The sequence below is a fragment of the Aptenodytes patagonicus genome, chromosome 20 (assembly GCF_965638725.1).
Source record: "Aptenodytes patagonicus chromosome 20, bAptPat1.pri.cur, whole genome shotgun sequence".
NCBI classification, from domain to species: domain Eukaryota; kingdom Metazoa; phylum Chordata; class Aves; order Sphenisciformes; family Spheniscidae; genus Aptenodytes; species Aptenodytes patagonicus.
Window position 1 is genome coordinate 1,185,278 of NC_134968.1, and position 18,522 is coordinate 1,203,799.

The 18,522-nt window shown below is 39.0% G+C and overlaps 1 protein-coding gene across 2 annotated transcripts; it reads left to right on the forward strand.

The window, feature by feature from the left end:
• The first annotated feature begins 7,196 nt into the window (after nt 1-7,196).
• KRT222 (keratin 222) lies at nt 7,197-15,008 on the forward strand. Of its 2 annotated transcripts, none has more exons than XM_076357017.1 (6): nt 7,197-7,348; nt 9,464-9,592; nt 10,899-11,119; nt 12,187-12,263; nt 12,448-12,553; nt 13,921-15,008. In XM_076357017.1, the coding sequence occupies exons 1-6, from the start codon at nt 7,253-7,255 to the stop codon at nt 14,132-14,134; spliced, it is 843 nt and encodes a 280-aa protein (XP_076213132.1). In that variant the 5' UTR covers nt 7,197-7,252; the 3' UTR covers nt 14,135-15,008. The 2 variants fall into 2 exon arrangements, with proteins under 2 accessions (XP_076213132.1, XP_076213133.1); XM_076357018.1 differs by having other exon boundaries at nt 7,289-7,430.
• Nucleotides 15,009-18,522: the final 3,514 nt, after the last annotated feature.

Consider the following 18,522-nt stretch of genomic DNA (forward strand, 5'->3'; position numbering starts at 1 on the left):
GGCACAATCTGATATTGCAAAGGATCTGTTCACTCCATGTTTTTTCAAAGCCCAAATGGATAAATAGTTTTGATCTTTTGTATGAAGTGATAAAAATAGATTGGCTTTTTACTAAGATTCTTTTGCATAAAACAAAGCTTGCATTTTCATTCTTAGCAGTCATGCAATATATTTTCTGCTTCAGTCTATTGGTATTACCTGTATTATTTTCACGGTGTTCTTTAAATATATCATCAATTCTTTGTTCAATAACTAGAAATATGGTGCACACGTTAGGCATTTAATTAAATATGCTTTTTTATAATTTTTAGTAATTAATAGTTAAAATAATTTTGCTATTCTAACCTCATTTTCCTGTTTTCTTGACTAATAAAAAGGACTCAACAAGCTTTAAGATAGTAGTCTCCCTTTATTCTTCATTTAGGACTGCTGATCCATATTTGCCATTTTGTTGAGTATCTTGCTTTACCATATATGATGTGTGTGGTATAGTACTCCCCATTAATTTAAAGAAATTAATCCAATGCTAGAACACGTACATGTTAAAAAAACTCTCTAAATGTGGGATTAAAGGAATACTTGCTAACATATAATTTAAAGCTATCAATTTAAGAGAGAAGTTTTTGCAAACAGAACAACATATTGTAGAGACTACAACTATAGTGGAAAAGAAGGGATACCCGGGTTTCGAAGCACGCGGCAACCCCAGCCATGGTTCCACGTCCCTGAGTGCCATCTGGTGGGAGCACAATAGGATCTTGCGAATCCTGAATTTGGCTTCCGGATGTCCAACTCAAACAAATTATTTAAAGGAATCCCATCCAAAACAAAATTATGAACCAAAATACCTTACCATTTACACCTAAGCTTTGTTCTTGAGCCAAAATGTTGACGATTTTTGTGTGATTCTCAGATAAGACAAGGAAGTTACAGTGACCTCTTACATATATATTACCGTGTCTCTAGAATACAAACGTTCTACACATTCTATCACATCCCTTAAATGCTTTACCCACACTAGAAGTTTAACGGGAGCACCGATTTCATACTGTGCTTCCACTCTGCCTTTTGTAAAACCCACCACTAGCATTTTTTCTGCATCCTGCTTCGAACCAATAAAAGCCAAGGTAATTAAAACAATAATCAAAGAACTAACTCAGCATGGTAGAATCGCAACATCTAAAATCCAGTCAGTTAAAGAAAAAGCACTGTGATAAATAACCCAGAGAAATAAAATAGAAGAATCTTCTATATATGCCAGTACAAAGAGGGAAGAACTTGAAAACCTCTTGAGTAAATGCACCATCTGCAACAGTTTAAGGATGTAATTTCTTTTCTAAAAGCATGGAACACAAGTGCACCTCTTTTTTTTCACCCTTTAAAAGCAGTGTTGATAAAGAAATGAAAAGAATCTTACTACATGCAATGTATTTCAATAGTATTTTTTACTGTTGCAGACTACATTTTTTTAATTAAAATAATTACAATATAAATTAAAATAATGATATCAGAAATAGACAAAGTGAGGTTGTTTATGTAGCTGGGTATGATTACCAAGAGTACCATTATAGAGAATTGTTAAGATTATAGACTGAAGGAAATGATTTCTCTTCCTAAGACAGGATAACATTCGTCATCTTTCTTTCCTATCCATAATTTTCTTCTCTTATGTGGAAAATCTGAAACCGTATCATGTTCCCCATTATTGACAGCATCTCCATTTTGAAAAGAAAAATAGGTCTCTTTTGTCTTCCTCTTCCAAAGACATATGTACTTTCTGAATAATTGTATACAAAGAAATATGAAATAATGTACATAACTCAAGGACTGCAACTGTGATTGCTGTGAAATCATTATTACCTACATCATTCAATGTAGATTTCCACTGAATAATCATGTAGTCTACCTACACACATCTTCAGTCATAGGCTTGCCAAGCTGGTGAAGAGGGCTTTACACTAAAGATGCCAGGGGAGGGGAACCTCAATCCATCCCACTCCTACCAGTTTGATGCCAGGGCCAGCAATAGATGCCCAGAGCCTGGAGAAGTAACACAGGTCAGCAGGAGAGCGCCTGAAGAGCAGCACAAAGGAACTCCAGCCAGGAAGACAGCTTCATCGGGGGCACAACTTAAATGCCTCTGTGCAAACGCACGTAGCATGGGGAATAAACAAGAGGAGTTAGAGACGTGCGCACGCCTGCAGGGCTACGACCTTATTGGCATCACAGAGACATGGCGGGATGGCTCTTATGATTGGACTGTTGGGATGGAGGGATACAGGCTCTTTAGGAAGGACAGGCAGGGGACACGAGGAGGGGGTGTCGCCCTCTATGACAATGACCAGCTGGAATGCATGGAGCTCTGCCTGGGGATGGATGAGGAGCCGACTGAGAGCTTGTGGGTCAGGATTAAAGGGAAGGCAGGGACAGGTGACATTGCGGTGGGGGTCTGCTACAGGCCACCCGACCAGGAAGACCGAGCGGATGAGGCCCTCTATAGACAGGTAGGAGCAGCCTCACGCTCACAAGCCCTGGTCTTCATGGGGGACTTCAACCACCCTGACATCTGTTGGAGGGACAACACGGCAGGGCATAAGCAATCCAAGCGGTTCCTGGAACGCGTCGATGATAGCTTCCTTCTCCAAGTGACAGAGGAGCCAACGAGGAGAGGTACTATGCTGGACCTTGTTCTCACCAACAAGGAGGGGCTGGTCGGGAATGTGAAGCTCAAGGGCAGCCTTGGCTGCAGTGACCATGAAATGGTGGAGTTCAAGATCCTTAGAGCACCGAGGAGGGTGCACAGCAAGCTCACTACCCTGGACTTCAGGAGAGCAGACTTTGGCCTCTTCAGGGACCTGCTTGGTAGAGTACCATGGGATAAAACCCTGGAGGGAAGAGGGCCCCAAGAAAGCTGGTTAATATTCAAGGATCACCTCCACCAAGCTCAGGAGTGATGCATCCCAACAAAGAGGAAGTCGGGCAAAAACGCCAGGAGGCCTGCATGGATGAACAAGAAGCTCCTGGACAAATTCAAACACAAAAAGGAAGCCTTCAGAGGGTGGAAGCAAGGACAGGTAGCCTGGGAGGAATACAGAGAAATTGTCCAAGCAGCCAGGAATCAGGTTAGGAAAGCTAAAGCCCTGACAGAATTAAATCTGGCCAGGAACATCAAGGGCAACAAGAAAAACTTCTGTAGGTACATCAGGGATAAAGGGAAGACGAGGGAAAATGTGGGCCCTCTCCGGAACAAAACGGGAGACCTGGTTACCCAGGATATGGAGAAGGCTGAGGTACTCAATGACTTTTTTGCCTCAGTCTTCACCGGCAAGTGCTCAAGCCACACCACCCAAGCCGCAGAAGGCAAAGACAGGGACTAGGAGAATGAAGAGCCACCCACTGTAGAAGATCAGGTTTGAGACCATCTAAGGAACCTGAAGGTGCACAAGTCCATGGGACCTGATGAGATGCATCTGCGGATCCTGAGGGAACTGGTGGATGAAGTTGCTAAGCCACTATCCATCGTATTTGAGAAGTCGTGGCAGTCCAGTGAAGTTCCCACTGACTGGAAAAGGGGAAACATAACCCCCATTTTTAAAAAGGGAAAAAAGGAAGACCTGGGGAACTACAGGCCAGTCAGTCTCACCTCTGTGCCTGGGAAAATCATGGAACAGATCCTCCTGGAAGCTATGCTAAGGCACATGGAGGACAGGGAGGTGACTCAAGACAGCCAGCATGGCTACACCAAGGGCAAGTCCTGCCTGACCAACCTAGTGGCCTTCTGTGATGAAGTGACTACATCAGTAGACAAGGGAAGAGCTACGGATGTCATCTATCTGGACTTCTGTAAGGCCTTTGACACAGTCCCCCACAACATCCTTCTCTCTAAACTGGAGAGGTATGGATTTGATGGGTGGACTGTCCAGTGGATGAGGAATTGGTTGGATGGTCGCATCCAGAGGGTAGTGGTCAATGGCTCAATGTCCAGATGGAGATCAGTGACAAGTGGTGTCCCGCAGGGGTCCGTACAGGGACCTGTACTGTTTAATATCTTCGTCAATGACATAGTGGGATCGAGTGCACCCTCAGCAAGTTTGCAGATGACACCAAGCTGAGTGGTGCGGTCGACATGCCAGAGGGACGGGATGCCATCCAGAGGGACCTGGACAAGCTCAAGAAGTGGGCCCGTGTGAACCTCATGAGGTTCAACAAGGCCAAGTGCAAGGTCCTGCACCTGGGTCGGGGCAACCCCTGGTATCAATACAGGCTGGGGGATGAAGGGATGGAGAGCAGCCCTGCTGAGAAGGACTTGGGGGTACTGGTGGATGAAAAGGTGGACATGAGCCAACAATGTGCACTCGCAGCCCAGAAGGCCAATCGTATCCTGAGCTGCATCAAAAGAAGCGTGTCCAGCAGGTCGAGGGAGGTGATTCTGCCCCTCTACTCTGCTCTGGTGAGACCCCACCTGGAGCACTGCGTCCAGCTGTGGAGCCCTCAGCATAAGAAAGACACGGACCTGTTGGAGCGGGTCCAGAAGAGGGCCACGAAAATGATCAGGGGGATGGAACAGCTCTGCTATGAGGAAAGGCTGGGAGAGTTGGGGTTGTTCAGCCTGGAGGGGAGACGGCTTCGGGGAGACCTTATTGCAGCCTGTCAGTACTTAAAGGGGGCTTAGAAAAAAGATGGCGGCAAACTTTTCAGCAGGGCCTGTTGCGACAGGACAAGGGGGAACGGCTTTAAACTAAAGGGGGGTAGATTTAGACTAGGTATAAGGAAGAAATTTTTTACGCTGAGGGTGGTGAAGCACTGGCACAGTTGCCCAGAGAGGTGGTGGATGCCCCATCCCTGGAAACATTCCAGGTCAGGTTGGACGGGGCTCGGAGCAACCTGATCTAGTTGAAGATGTCCCTGCCCACGGCAAGGGGGCTGGACTAGACGAGCTTTAGAGGTCCCTTCCAACCCAAACTATTCTATGATTCTATGATTCTACACACACATTAATCCTGAATTTAACATTATGATCTAAAAGATGACTTAGAATTGCCTAGGGTGCAGCTTTGATGTATGTAAAATCTAGAAACCACTCTAGCTATTGTCTTGTGGGAAAGCAACAATGGTAAACCAAAGCAGTTTGCAATCACTATAGCATTATTATACTGTATCACAGAATCCAAATAATTGTTGCACAGTATCTGAACTATAAAGTTAACTAAAATCCAACATCTGTAATAAAATATGAACATTGAAAGTAGCTAGAATGCAAAACTATGTAAATCCTAGTAAAGATAGAATTGCTTACACCTACCTACCTTTAGCCTTCAGGGATCTCGTAGCCAGATGTTCCCTTTACACCTGAAAAATAGATGGAAAAAGAAAGCATAAGTGCTAATTTCTTTTTTAAAAGCTTTTAAAAATGGTATCAACTGGTGAATGTTTAGCTCCTGGTAATGTGAAGATTCATCCATAGATGCTTGTTGATGCATAAAGTTCAGTTTGTGGGACCAAATCCAATATCTCTGCAGACCTCTATATTGTACTTCAAACACATATTTCTGGATTAATTTCTGGATGCTAGACAGCCTTGACTTTGCCTGATGTAAACAGAAGACATTCTGGGTCCCAGAGAACTGAAAGCAAACTGTAAACAATCGGTATTGCAATGCAAAGAAAAAGGAAGATTTTAAATTACATTTCAAATTCTTATTTGCTTAAATACATAGGCTCTTCCTATTAACATTTATACTGTCCTAAGGTATAGAATCATATGTTTGTTTGATGGATTCCTAATGTTTTTATTATGTGACTGTTCTCATACCATCAGTGAAAAACATTGTCAATATTTTGGTTTTAGAACTACATAAAACCAGGATAATTAAGACACTTGTAGAAAAGATAGTGGACAACAAAACATTCTCATCTCAGTCCAGGTCAGCTGAAAAACAGCCAGCTAAGAAAAAATCAGAACACAGGAGCCTTTTACATGTGCCAGCGGACAGAGCCAAGAACAAGGAAGCCTTATGCACACAAGGAGACTTTTAAGTGGTATAATACTTTGACTTCAAAAAAGACAAGTGTCTTGTAAAAGTTTACTGCTTTTTTTCCTCATTTTACTGATTTGGAGCCTAAAAATGCATTCTATCTAGTGAATTTTTATTTTTTACTGAAATCTGTTCTTTTTATACTAAATAACTGGTATTGTGCATTACTGAAAAAACTTTGAAAAATAGGTAAGAGCCGTTCTTAGCAGACAAGATCATTGGGATCATACAGTAGCTACAGTGAGCCAGGAAATGAAGAGTTATTTGCAGAAAACACAGCACAGCAAACAACCTAAACTTTCTACCTCCCTGGTAGCTGTCAGGAAAGGTATAAGAATCTTACATAATCTGCATATTCTGTGAACTGAACACACTGACACACAGCAGAGGTACTGTAAACACCTTCAGAGACAAACCAGACACTTCTTCTGACAGCAGTTAGCTATGTTTGAAGCGTTAATTCACCAGAACTTTGCACTCTGCAGAAGAGGAGCCAAACCCCTTGCCACAAGGTGCACAAGCATTCTTTACCACTAGTAGGGCTGGTTTCTCTCCCTCTTTTTGTGTTCCTGCCCATAAAACCACTGAAATGTTGGGTGAGAGGATGTCCAGGAGCCCAGATCTTTTTCAAAATGGGACAGTCCTCAACAGTAGATCAGGTCAGCCACCTGAGGCTTCGCCTCACTGAGTCTTAAAAACCTTCAAGGATGGAAATTCTGTAACATCCCTAAATAACCTGCTCCAGTGCTGCCCAACTGCCTGGTGAAGGCACATTCCAGCAGCACTGCCACCAATACAGGTGTACTGCTGGGAAGTTGTTCCCTTCCCTTCTCCTCTGCGATTGCCCTCTCATGCTGTGCAGCTGTAATTTTGTCCTTTGCTTTGTATCTCTTAACCACACATTTTTGAGGTTATAAAAAACCACAGTTATCGTGTAAGAAAAACATAAAGACATCGTATATATTCATTTCAGCACATAATTTAGGAATCATTATTTCAAACTCTGCAAAAGTGACAGATCTTTGCTTTATTAAACTTGCTTTTAGAAACGATTGGAAGCCTTTGACCTTCCAGTGCTTCCTCAAAAATTAAGCTCTGCAGCTTTAAAATCTGCCTGTACTTTCTCTCTCCTCTCGCTGCAGGCAGTGAAGGCTCTGCAGCAGCCGGCTCATCCTATCAATAAGGTTCGGTTAGCCAAGGTGGAGGATGGGAGGAGAATGGAACTGTCCCAGCTCCTCAATGAGATCAGGGCAAAGTATGAAACGCTCATCACCAGAAATCAGATAAAGACCATCATCTCAGCAAGGACCCAGGTAATGACTTCATACAGACATACACCTTCCAGAGTAAGGAGACAATCCCTGTCTATACAATTCCTCCCTCAGCCTCTATGAGGTACAGTATTTCCTTTTCAATGCAGCGTATTATTGGGGAAGGGATTTTGATTTTACTGCAGTAAGATGTGAACTAGAAGATACGGAAACAGATTTTGTTTAGGGTATGAAATTCACACTAAACGAATACTGTGTAATTCATCTGGATGTTTTTCTGTACCTGCAACAGTGATATTGTTGTGATTTAAAAAATGATGACATATGCTGTAACATGGTAACCTCTAGCTCCATTTAGTTATCCCAGAGGAAAAGAGAATCTTGAAAATCTAAGGCAATGTAAAGAATCCATTTATATACAGAAAGCTTTACCATTTTTAGCACCTGTATTAAACAGGTGTATTAAACTGTACCTTTTCAGGAACTATTTTATACTGTTCACAGTAAAACTGTGTCATACTCTTCAGCAAATATAATTTGTTCTTTCATACAGATTGATTACAATGCTACTATTACAGATTTACATACAAAACATCTCTAAAACCCAACTGAACTTTGAAATAAAATGGCAAAACAATTTTCAGCCATCAAACGTCAAGAAACTCAGGGTGAAAATTAGGTATTATGTCACTCTGTTGTACTTCTTAGGTATTGCAGAAATTCTGGAGGTTTTTTTTAACCACAGGCCAGACTACTGCTGCAATCTGGTTGATCTACACAGTAATCCAATGACACACATCAGCTATAAACTAGACAGTTAAGCCAAGTTTATATCTGTGTTTGGCACAAAGCAGCCAATGTGTACTGATACAATCTTGTCACATAAATTCTGCAGTACCCAGGCAAAAAAGGATAACAAAGAATATTGAGTGTTTGCTTGTGGATTAGCCAAACCTAGATTTTTCACCAAAACGATGGCATGGTAAAATTACAATAGGTCAGTATGTTATGGGGGAAAAAAAGAAACTTATTTTACTTGCTTCTTAAGACCTGAATTAAAGAGTTTCTTTCCTTAGAGTTGATGGCATCATAAGAACCTACATAAAGTAGTAAAATATGCAAAAGAGTATCTATTGTTTCAAGTGCTTATGGCATCTTCACCACTTGCAGTAAAACTCAGAATCATAAAGGAAAAATAACTTTCATAAGCAAAACAATCATTCTGGGAGTTAAATGCGTTAACGTATTCTCTAAATCAAAGATGAGCCCAAATCTAAAATGACCCCACACATGCTCAGGCTTGGCTTAAAAAAATCTACTTTTAATAGGATTAAAAAAAAGCGAAAAACCACATTTTCTTGCTAACACAATACAGTGCTTGTTTGACTGTTTACTTTTTTTCTAAGAATAAGCTTCAGCCTTAAGAATGGCAAATTATCTCAAATAATATTTTGGATCAGGATTAAGCTTAGAACAGGCACTTCACTTCTGAATTGTCACATTTAACATGGGTGACAGCATATAGTCAGAGAACACGCCAATTTTTTCCTTCCTGTGACAGGTAAATCTTAAATAACCTGTCCTTAGAAGACAAGGAAAAGTTGTAGATTTGGATAAAGTTGCTATTCATATTTAAATGAATGCAGGTACTTGCTCTCAAATGAGAATCTGAAACCTGGTCAATGACTAGATCAGGCAAAAACATAATTACAGCAATTGTCAACTGTGCTATATTCATGCAACTGCTCAAAAGCGCTCCCTCTCTATAAAGCTGTTCTTAGAAATGAAAAATACATTAAAAACAAAGAACCTTATTCAAACCTGGAAGCTTGAACTGACTGCAATTCCTCTAATTTCCATGAAGTTAAGCCCATTTACTCCAGAGGTGAATAAGGTCTAAATACAACTGGTTAATTTGTATGGGAATTCCTCTACAACAAATATGTTAGGGATAAAGATGCGGCCAACTACTTCCGTCAAACACAGCAGGATAAGGGCTTCCTGTCTACACGGTACATAAAATATTAACTCATCACTGTTAGCTTTAAGAAATTTATGACTCTCAAAAAATTCCAACTAGAGATTTTTGTGTGTCTATTTTATTTTCATTATTTGACTATTTTTAAAATATTCTTATCTTTTTTACATCCCCTGTAGCTAGAGGAAGCTACAATTAAAAGAATGGACAAAGATGCAGAAGCATTAAAGGCAGCGAGAGCAGAACTCTGTGAAGCAAGACGGCAGTGGCACCATATGCAGATCGAAATTGAATCTCTCCACGCTGTGGTAAGCATCATAAAATGAAACTTGAAATCTCCTGGAAAAAATAAACCTTTCTCTTGATGTAAAATATTCCACAATTCAGTTTATGTAACAATCACATCCACTATACAGCGGAAATACAACACACACAGAAATGCATAGCTTTGCGGTGGACTTTCAGCTTGTCACACAAAGTACTAATCAACAAGCAACAACCCAGTCATTTGCTCACGTTTAAGAGTATAGTATGTTTTGATTCAGGATCTGCCATTCAATATACACGTGTTCTCATGTTTTCACACCTGCCAAACATATATTTGCATGATACTACCTCATCAGGTTCCCGGTCATTCTGCCTAATCAATTCACATCAGGTTTATAACTTTTTTGAATGTGTGGACCAAATTTATCAGGTCATTCACGATAAACTATGTCAGCAATTTACTGAATTCAGTAATATAGACAGGCCACAAGAGCACGCAGACCACTTGGTTTTCATACAGTACTGAGCTGGATATCGCTTTAACCACAGAGATAAAATCAGAGATCTGTAAAATCAATGGCAGTGGATTGCTGGTACAACAGAAGGCTACATTTTTTTATCCTATATTAAATTATTAAAGATTTTACTGGAAAATTTCTCAGCAGAAGTATTATATATAAAAAAAGTATAAAGACATATATAAAGTATATATATAAAAAAGTATAAAGATACGGACCTGTTAGAGCAGGTCCAGAAGAGGGCCACGAAAATGATCAGGGGGATGGAACACCTCTCCTATGAAGAAAGGCTGGGAGAGTTGGGGTTGTTCAGCCTAGAGAAGAGAAGGCTTCGGGGAGACCTTATTGCAGCCTGTCAGTACTTAAAGGGGGCTTAGAAAAAAGATGGCGGCAAACTTTTCAGCAGGGCCTGTTGCGACAGGACAAGGGGGAACGGCTTTAAACTAAAGGGGGGTAGATTTAGACTAGGTATAAGGAAGAAATTTTTTACGCTGAGGGTGGTGAAGCACTGGCACAGTTGCCCAGAGAGGTGGTGGATGCCCCATCCCTGGAAACATTCCAGGTCAGGTTGGACGGGGCTCGGAGCAACCTGGTCTAGTTGAAGATGTCCCTGCCCATGGCAGGGGGGTTGGACTAGATGAGCTTTAGAGGTCCCTTCCAACCCAAACTATTCTATGATTCTATGATTATCTTGAAAGCTTTACTCCTGCTCCTAAAGAATATTCTTAAAAGAACTGATGTAAAAATACACAGATTGCTAATGAAAAGTACATATAACATCTTTACACATATACTTTCCAAATCTTAAAATATGAGTTAAATTTCACAGGAAAAGGGTTTGGAACGTTCATTGCGTGACACAGAGCAGCAGTACCACATGCAACTACAAAATTTAGAAGCTGAGATTGAATGCTTAGAGAAAGAGCTACTGGAAGTGAGAAGAGGTATTGAGAAACAGCTCCAAGAGCATGAAATTCTCCTGAACACGAGGATGAAACTGGAGGAGGAGATAGCAACATATCGCAGTCTGCTTGAGCAAGAAGAGAACAGGTACTTGTCAATTAGAGAAAAAGTACTCAAATTTATCTTCCATTTCTGAACTTCTCATTGAAATAATCATCAAAATTGTAAATACATGAATGAATCATTAAAAAATTATAGTATAGAATCCTTAGAAATGGTTTCACTGTAACTTAACTTCACTGATTCCGCACTTTCTGGAGCTGAGTATCTCCACAATGCATTGCAGATAATAGCACGCTTACTGCATCCTCGCTCGAGGCACTGCATGTTGATGTAGACTTTGTATCCCATTAGCTGCATGACGTGGGCTCTGTCTCAGACCATCGATGAAGCAAGTCCACACGCGTGAAGTTCTGAGAGACGAGTTCACATCTCATCACTTGACAGATGGCCATTTGCATGTGGACTTCACACTACTCAGTATCATTCAAAGTGTGTTAAGGCACACATTTGGGAGGGTCTACGCATTAGGATGCTCTTTAAGAACATGCCTTCTAGTGACATTTTGCTTTGGTTGTAACTCTTCATGTCTGCCCTTTCCCTGCTACACAAACACCAGTATTGTGAAACGCAAACATGAGAGAGGCAGCTACACAAATGTAAACAAGGAGGAGAAGGAAAAGGCAAAACATCACATCTTGCACTCAGCACTGGTATCTTCACAAAACCAGGCCTGTGATGCTGAAATCTTTCAGTGGAACATTGCCTCCCTCAGTCCTTTCTACAGACAATGGAGAGTTTCAGTCCAGGAACCTCACACGTTTGCCTAAGAAGATTCCAGACAGGGGAGTCAGTTTCAGATTTAATGCTTTTAACTCTGTGAAAATACACACAATTCAGTATTAATAAAATTAAGTAACTCTTCCTGGCACACAACAAACTGACTAAAAACTGTCAGTGAAATTGCACAGGTATTTTCAGTAACTTTCTTCAGTTCTATACTCAGAATGAGAAATCCTAACAAATAGTTACTACAATCAAACAGAACTTCTCATGCTTCTTATATTTTTTAATTTTTCATAGCTGTTCATAAGACAAGTTTTGGATTAAAGTAATTCAGTATGATTAGATTATAATAATTTTTATTTTTGCAGGTTTCATTGCTCTATACCTGACCAGAAGGATGACAAAAAGCCTACCACTAGCAAGATTGCCTTTACACTGCCTTCAGGCAAGTTTTTCAACACTTTCCCCTTAGGGGATTATGGCTCTAAATGAGGTTCCTAACTACTGACAAATTACTGGATATTACAAAAGGATCTTCTTCCAGTGCAGCAGGAGGAAAAACACTTCTAGGTCCTGTGTCCTGACCTTACTCTTCTGCACGCCTAGTATATCTGTATTTTCTTTTACAGATGGTGTAAAGAAGCATGAAACTGAGAAAGTGGAACTGATGACAAAACAAGCAATCCTAGATGGAAATATTATGAAGGAAAGCGCTGAAGCTCATGGCACTGTACAGTAAGATAAACATGAATTTAACAAAATAACAGTTGAAAGTAAATGGTGGGCATTATGTTTCAGTAGCTTTGAGTTTTCTTTTATTTAGTATCTGTTATATCATGCCCATACAGCCAAGACACTCCAGAATAAGTGATAGTTCTTGAAGGTATATTGAATGGCATGTTTTAACAATACATTAAATTTTAAAGTTCTTTTTATCAGCATTTACTTCATAAGCTAACAATAGCATGATGATGCTTTTGATTTGTAATTTCTATTTCTGTTAAGAATGAAACTATGAATAATTCATCTAGTTAAGGTTGAAAGCAAAAGAGCCCATACCATGTTTGTGAAGTCCCTCTGGGGCATATTTATGCAGATAAATTCAGGCTTGGCTGCTCTAACTTGCTATTTGGAAACTCCTACGTTTCACCAATTACCAAACAGGGAACAGAGAGCTTGGCTCCTAAGTGGGCATGTGAAAGTCTGTTAGTATGTATTATTCACCTTAAATTACTTTAATAGTATTGGATTGCCTCATTTTTTTTTCCTGCTGCTCTTTAAGCTCTTTTGTAGACTAGCATTTAACATTACATTTAAAACAGACTGTAGTGTACAATGTCACTAACACTTAACTGTAATCAGCTGTTGAAAACATGTAGAAATTTGGATTAAAAATTAATGCCATCATGTGGTCCACCATACACACTCCATACCTGAAGCTTGTTTTCATACCTGAGCTTGGTTCATCTTACACAGTCAGTCAGATTTGCACGGGGCTACTCGGCTGGCTACAGTTTACTCTACCCGAGTAAGGCCCCCAGAGTCAGACTTTTAGATCTGGATCCTGACACATACTTAGAGGATTAAATCCATAGGATTTGGGTGCCTAAACTTTATTGCATCAGCTGGGTTTTCAATTCTCCATATTTTACTTCTGCCCTTTTTTCTTTTTTAATTTAAAGTAGATCTACATTCTGAGGTTTGGATCTGAACTAGATTTTTCTCCTCCCTATTTTGAAGGCTTTCAGATGCAGGAATTCTGTCCTGCCCGCTATAGTATGGAGGTTTCTTGCAAAGTTTTTGAGCTCGGATTCCAAACTTTCTCCTTGGAAACAAACTGCCTGATGTGTTTGGATCAGTGGTTTTGTATCCATGTCTACTTAAAAGTACAAAAACAAGAACATGATGAACCCTCACCCTTTATTTAGCTTTTCTGGAGAATGAACCTGTGAAAAAAAAGAAAAATTCTAGTGTCTCAGTACCCATCTAAAATAACTTGACACTTTATTATGCAATTTCTCTCTACATTTTAAAAGCAGTCCTGAAGACAGATAATTCATATTGCCTAAAGGATCATAAATACATTTGCTTTATTGTTTCAGGACAGAAAAAGTGGATGAAGTCATTAAAGAATGGGAAGGTTCTTTCTTTAAGGACAACCCTCGCTTAAGGAAAAAATCAGTTTCATTGCGCTTTGATCTCCACCTAGCAGCAACAGATGAAGGATGTTTACACACTAAAAAGAAAACTCTTCCTGACATTGAAGTCAGGCTGGTAATGAGGAGATCTTGCAGTATTCCTTCTATCAAACCTTAACCTACAGCAAATTAACCCAAAGTTCACCTCCAATGGGCTCTGGAAATAAGTAGATGGACTTACACGGCCTGCTATCTTGCTACAACTACAAAATCTTACTAAGTACTTTGATTAATACAATAAAAACATACAAGTCTCTTTTAAAAGAAAGGGAGACGACCAAGGGAGTTAAGATTCCAAGAAACCTAACTTCTACTAGTTTTATACTCTGGGTGCAGCCCTTTAATTTTCTCATTATTGTTGTTGTTTTGTAGAATTTCACCAAATATTACAAAAATTAAACTGTAACTTTATACTTTGACACATTCTGCCTTTGTAAAAGAGAACTCGTTTTCTCTTTCTGGAAATGAGAACTGCGTATTTCATTCTCTTAATTATTCAATATTGCATACACACAATGACTGATGAATCCTTGTAATAATTTGTATCACAACTGTCATACTTCTTGAAATATTTTAAAATAACACTTTCTAACAGCAAAAATTACATACAAAGATGCTCTTAATACACATAAACTATTAACAAAGAATTTTCTTTTAAAAGTGGCTGGTATTTTTAAATTAATTTTTTTAGGCAACAACAGAGCAAAAATGTCCTTCCCTTACATAATTATACAAATGTTTTTAGAATTGTTGTTACAAACCAGTAATATTTTAGCCATATCATTCCACTGATTTTGAAGCAGTAATTTCCACTGAAAATCAATCATTCTCTTATTTGTCCACACATATCTGTACTACAGCTTTCCTAGCCATAGCAAGTAAAATTATACCCTTTACTTGTTCAAATGTAAGGAGTCAATCAACCATTTTAATGCTGGTATTTAATTAATTTTGTGTACTATAACAATGTGAATTAAAATATTGTCAACAAATTCCTCTTCTGACAAATCTTATAAGTAAGTTATGCTCTTGATCTCGTACACATAACAAGTCACTATTATGCCAGGGTACAACTATTACAGCTTCAAATTAAATGGACAAAATAAGGGCTACATATTCAAAGTAAAATTCTACCATACCCGTTAAGTATCTCCCACTACTACTCAAAGTAGCTATGGGCAAATACAAAGTACAGTATATGATCGTGCACCAGTACACAGAAAAAACAGAAATACAAACTCAGACATACTTCTTTATAACATTATGAGACAAATTTCAAACAAAAATTCAAACAAAATTGTATTAAGATAAGACTGATTGTTTATGAGGATTTTCAAGCGGCATGGATGTCACAAACTCTCACCGAAATCACTGGGATTGCAGGGGCTCAGAATCTAGAAAAACCACATACCGTATTTGCCAGATTCACAGCAACATGTGAAAGATTAATAAGGCAAATGCTGACACTTAAATTACTTACGGCATGTGTTACAAAAACTGATACTACAAATTCTTTCAGTGTTAAGTTATGCTTCTATCTTTTGTTAATGGTAAGAACAACGCATTCATATTGCCCACAGTTCTGTATCTACTGTATGAAGCTGGCTAATTATCATTAACCTTAATACTGATCTGGTGTTATTAATACTTGAGTATTTGGCATCCTGAATGTATTAGCCTGCTCTAGTATTTTCACTATGCAGCTTTTTTTTGTGCTTATACTCTGTAAATTTTACAATACTTGAATTTAAACTAAGTTTTAATTGCTTTAAGGCACTTTAAACAGGGATATGAATTTACCAAAGTAAATGATAGTACTACAATAAAAAAAGTATTAAAATTGAGTTTGCCCATGCATATTTTGTGAGTTTTAATGTGTATACCTTAAAAGGAAAGAAGTAACAGAGAAATACAAAATAAAAGTTGTAGATAAGAAAATCTGTAGCACTGCAACCAAGTGTTTTCTAAGCTCTCCTCTACAATTAGAAAGACACAAATTCCCTAAGAATCTTTATCATAACATGTAAGGTGAGTGTCCTCCTGCTACAAAAATTACTCTTTTTCTGGTAAATCCAGTAACCCTGACTAGATCTAAAGTCCTTTGTTCTGAGTAATGCACAAGAAAGAACAGGAGACGGCATCTGGCATACATAGCTTACAATCTAAAAGATAAGCTGACAGGCAAAGATAAATAGCAAATATGTAAGAGAAACTTAGCTTAAAACATACACCTTTAAAACTGCTTAGACAGACTTCCTCATGCAGGAAAAGCTTGCACAGGCATATAAAAATTACTGTACAAATACACAGAAGGTACTGCCATCTCTACAGTAAACAATAACGGAATAATCTTACTCACAGACACATTTTTTTTTCTTTAACCAGGGGGTGTTTGGCTTATTCTCTGACCTACAGTACTTCTTGGGATATTAAATTCTCTGGTGTAACTCTAGATTTTTTTTTTCCCTAGTGATAGAAACTGCGTCCAGCATAGTACAGAACACATGCCCAACTTCGCCTTGCAATACAACCTCCATATTACTTTAGAAGAGAAAAATTACTGTCTGTCTATAGTAAACATTGTCTGGGATACTAAGTAACTAGAAAAAAATGTTGACCTTATTCATATATGTTATTTCATCCATATAATGGCCTAATCTCACGGTTTCTGAAGCCATCTCCCTGACCCCAATGACAGCACAAGTACATCCTGAGCTGTCCTGTGATGAGAAATTTATTCCACGCACAGAAGTCACCATTGTTTAACACCAGACTCAACTGCTCATGAAATACGTAGCTTCTGTTTGAAGTTTGAAACAACTGGCATAAACCCAGTTATACTGTTTTATGATCATGAAACCTGATGCTCTAAGAAAAAAAAAAAGTCTGCAGTTTAATAGCTGTTTTTATTAACACATGACATTCTGCAGGCAGCCCACTCTTACCTGTTCAAAGCTATTTTCTTCCTGTGGGACTTCCTGACACTGATTTCATTAGCTGCGTTAAGAATTGCTGCTACTCTAGACCTCGTTCAAGTGTGCATCCTGGTTTTAACTACGTTTTCTCCCCTTACAGTACATATATATCTTTTGCATTATTCACAAATTCCATCTCTTCAAATGTAAAGAGCTTACTCTTTTGTTCATAAACTACTCGAACTTCCACTAGTGTCAGTGTGAACTCCACATGGGCATAGGAAAAATAAGTATCCACAATAAAATCTCACCCTGATTTTAGGTCACTTTAAAGCTGAATTTAAAAATATAACACTGAAGCCTGATAATATGGCAAAGAATTCTTCACTTCTGTGCTGCTGAATAAATTCAGACCAGCTGAGCTACTGCCATCTAATACCTGCAAATGTCCGACGTAAAAATGAGTGTCATTGTCTCAACCTACTTTCCAATGAATATGTGTCCTCATTACAAAGCTTATGAAACTGTTGCTAATTAAAACAGTTGGATAAGAGCCAACTATTTAGAGCCCCCTGGTTAGTACGATGCAGTATAAACAATCCTATTAAATCAGTAAAACTACTTATGTCATACAGTATCTTAGAAAGTGTACACAGGAAGAGTCTTTCACTATCACAACATGGAAATTAGGCAAACAGCAAAGTAAAAAAAAACCCACATAAAACAAAGTAAATAATACACTGCCAGCTTTGAAAACACGTGTAATGATTCAGAACTATCAGCATGGAAAATGCGTATCAGTAAATGTACTTGAACACCATAATAAATATTTCAATAAGCTGCACAAATTTAAATTTATTTTAACGTTATCAACATTAAATAGGGTGGTGAAGCACTGGCACAGTTGCCCAGAGAGGTGGTGGATGCCCCATCCCTGGAAACATTCAAGGTCAGGTTGGACGGAGCTTGGAGCAACCTGATCTAGTTGAAGATGTCCCTGCCCACGGCAGGGGGGTTGGACTAGATGACCTTTAGAGGTCCCTTGCAACCCAAATTATTCTATGATTCTATGATTCTATAAATGCATTTTAACACTATCAACAAAACCGTGTTATTAATAAACTAGAGATGAACGCATAAAGCGGTCAAAACCAGGGAAAAAACAAGTTATTTTTCATCTCCTAACAAGTATTTCTCACCTTTTCTTTACAAATGTTCTGCCCAGGTGAAACTGTAGACTAAAGAGAGGCGTATTTGGCTAGCTGACTGAGGAATCTTTTCAATTCTTACATTCTTTTAATTATCAAATCGAAGTCACAGATTATTGTGCTGCATGTCAACAAATTTCCATTGTGGCCAGAGAGAGCACACTGTGGGCAGATGAGGGCAGAGTTCTTGTCTCTTTTATTTGTTCATAAAAATGTGCTTATTTAAGAACGAAAGCAAACTGGGCTAGACAAACTGTAGGCATCAAGAAGAAATGGGTCTAACTTGAAGCAACCCGGTATCATATACAGTTAGTTTTTCTTCTTTTCCCTTTCTACCATCCTTTTGGGTTAGGTAGGTATCATCTATCTTCTTCCGTTCAAAA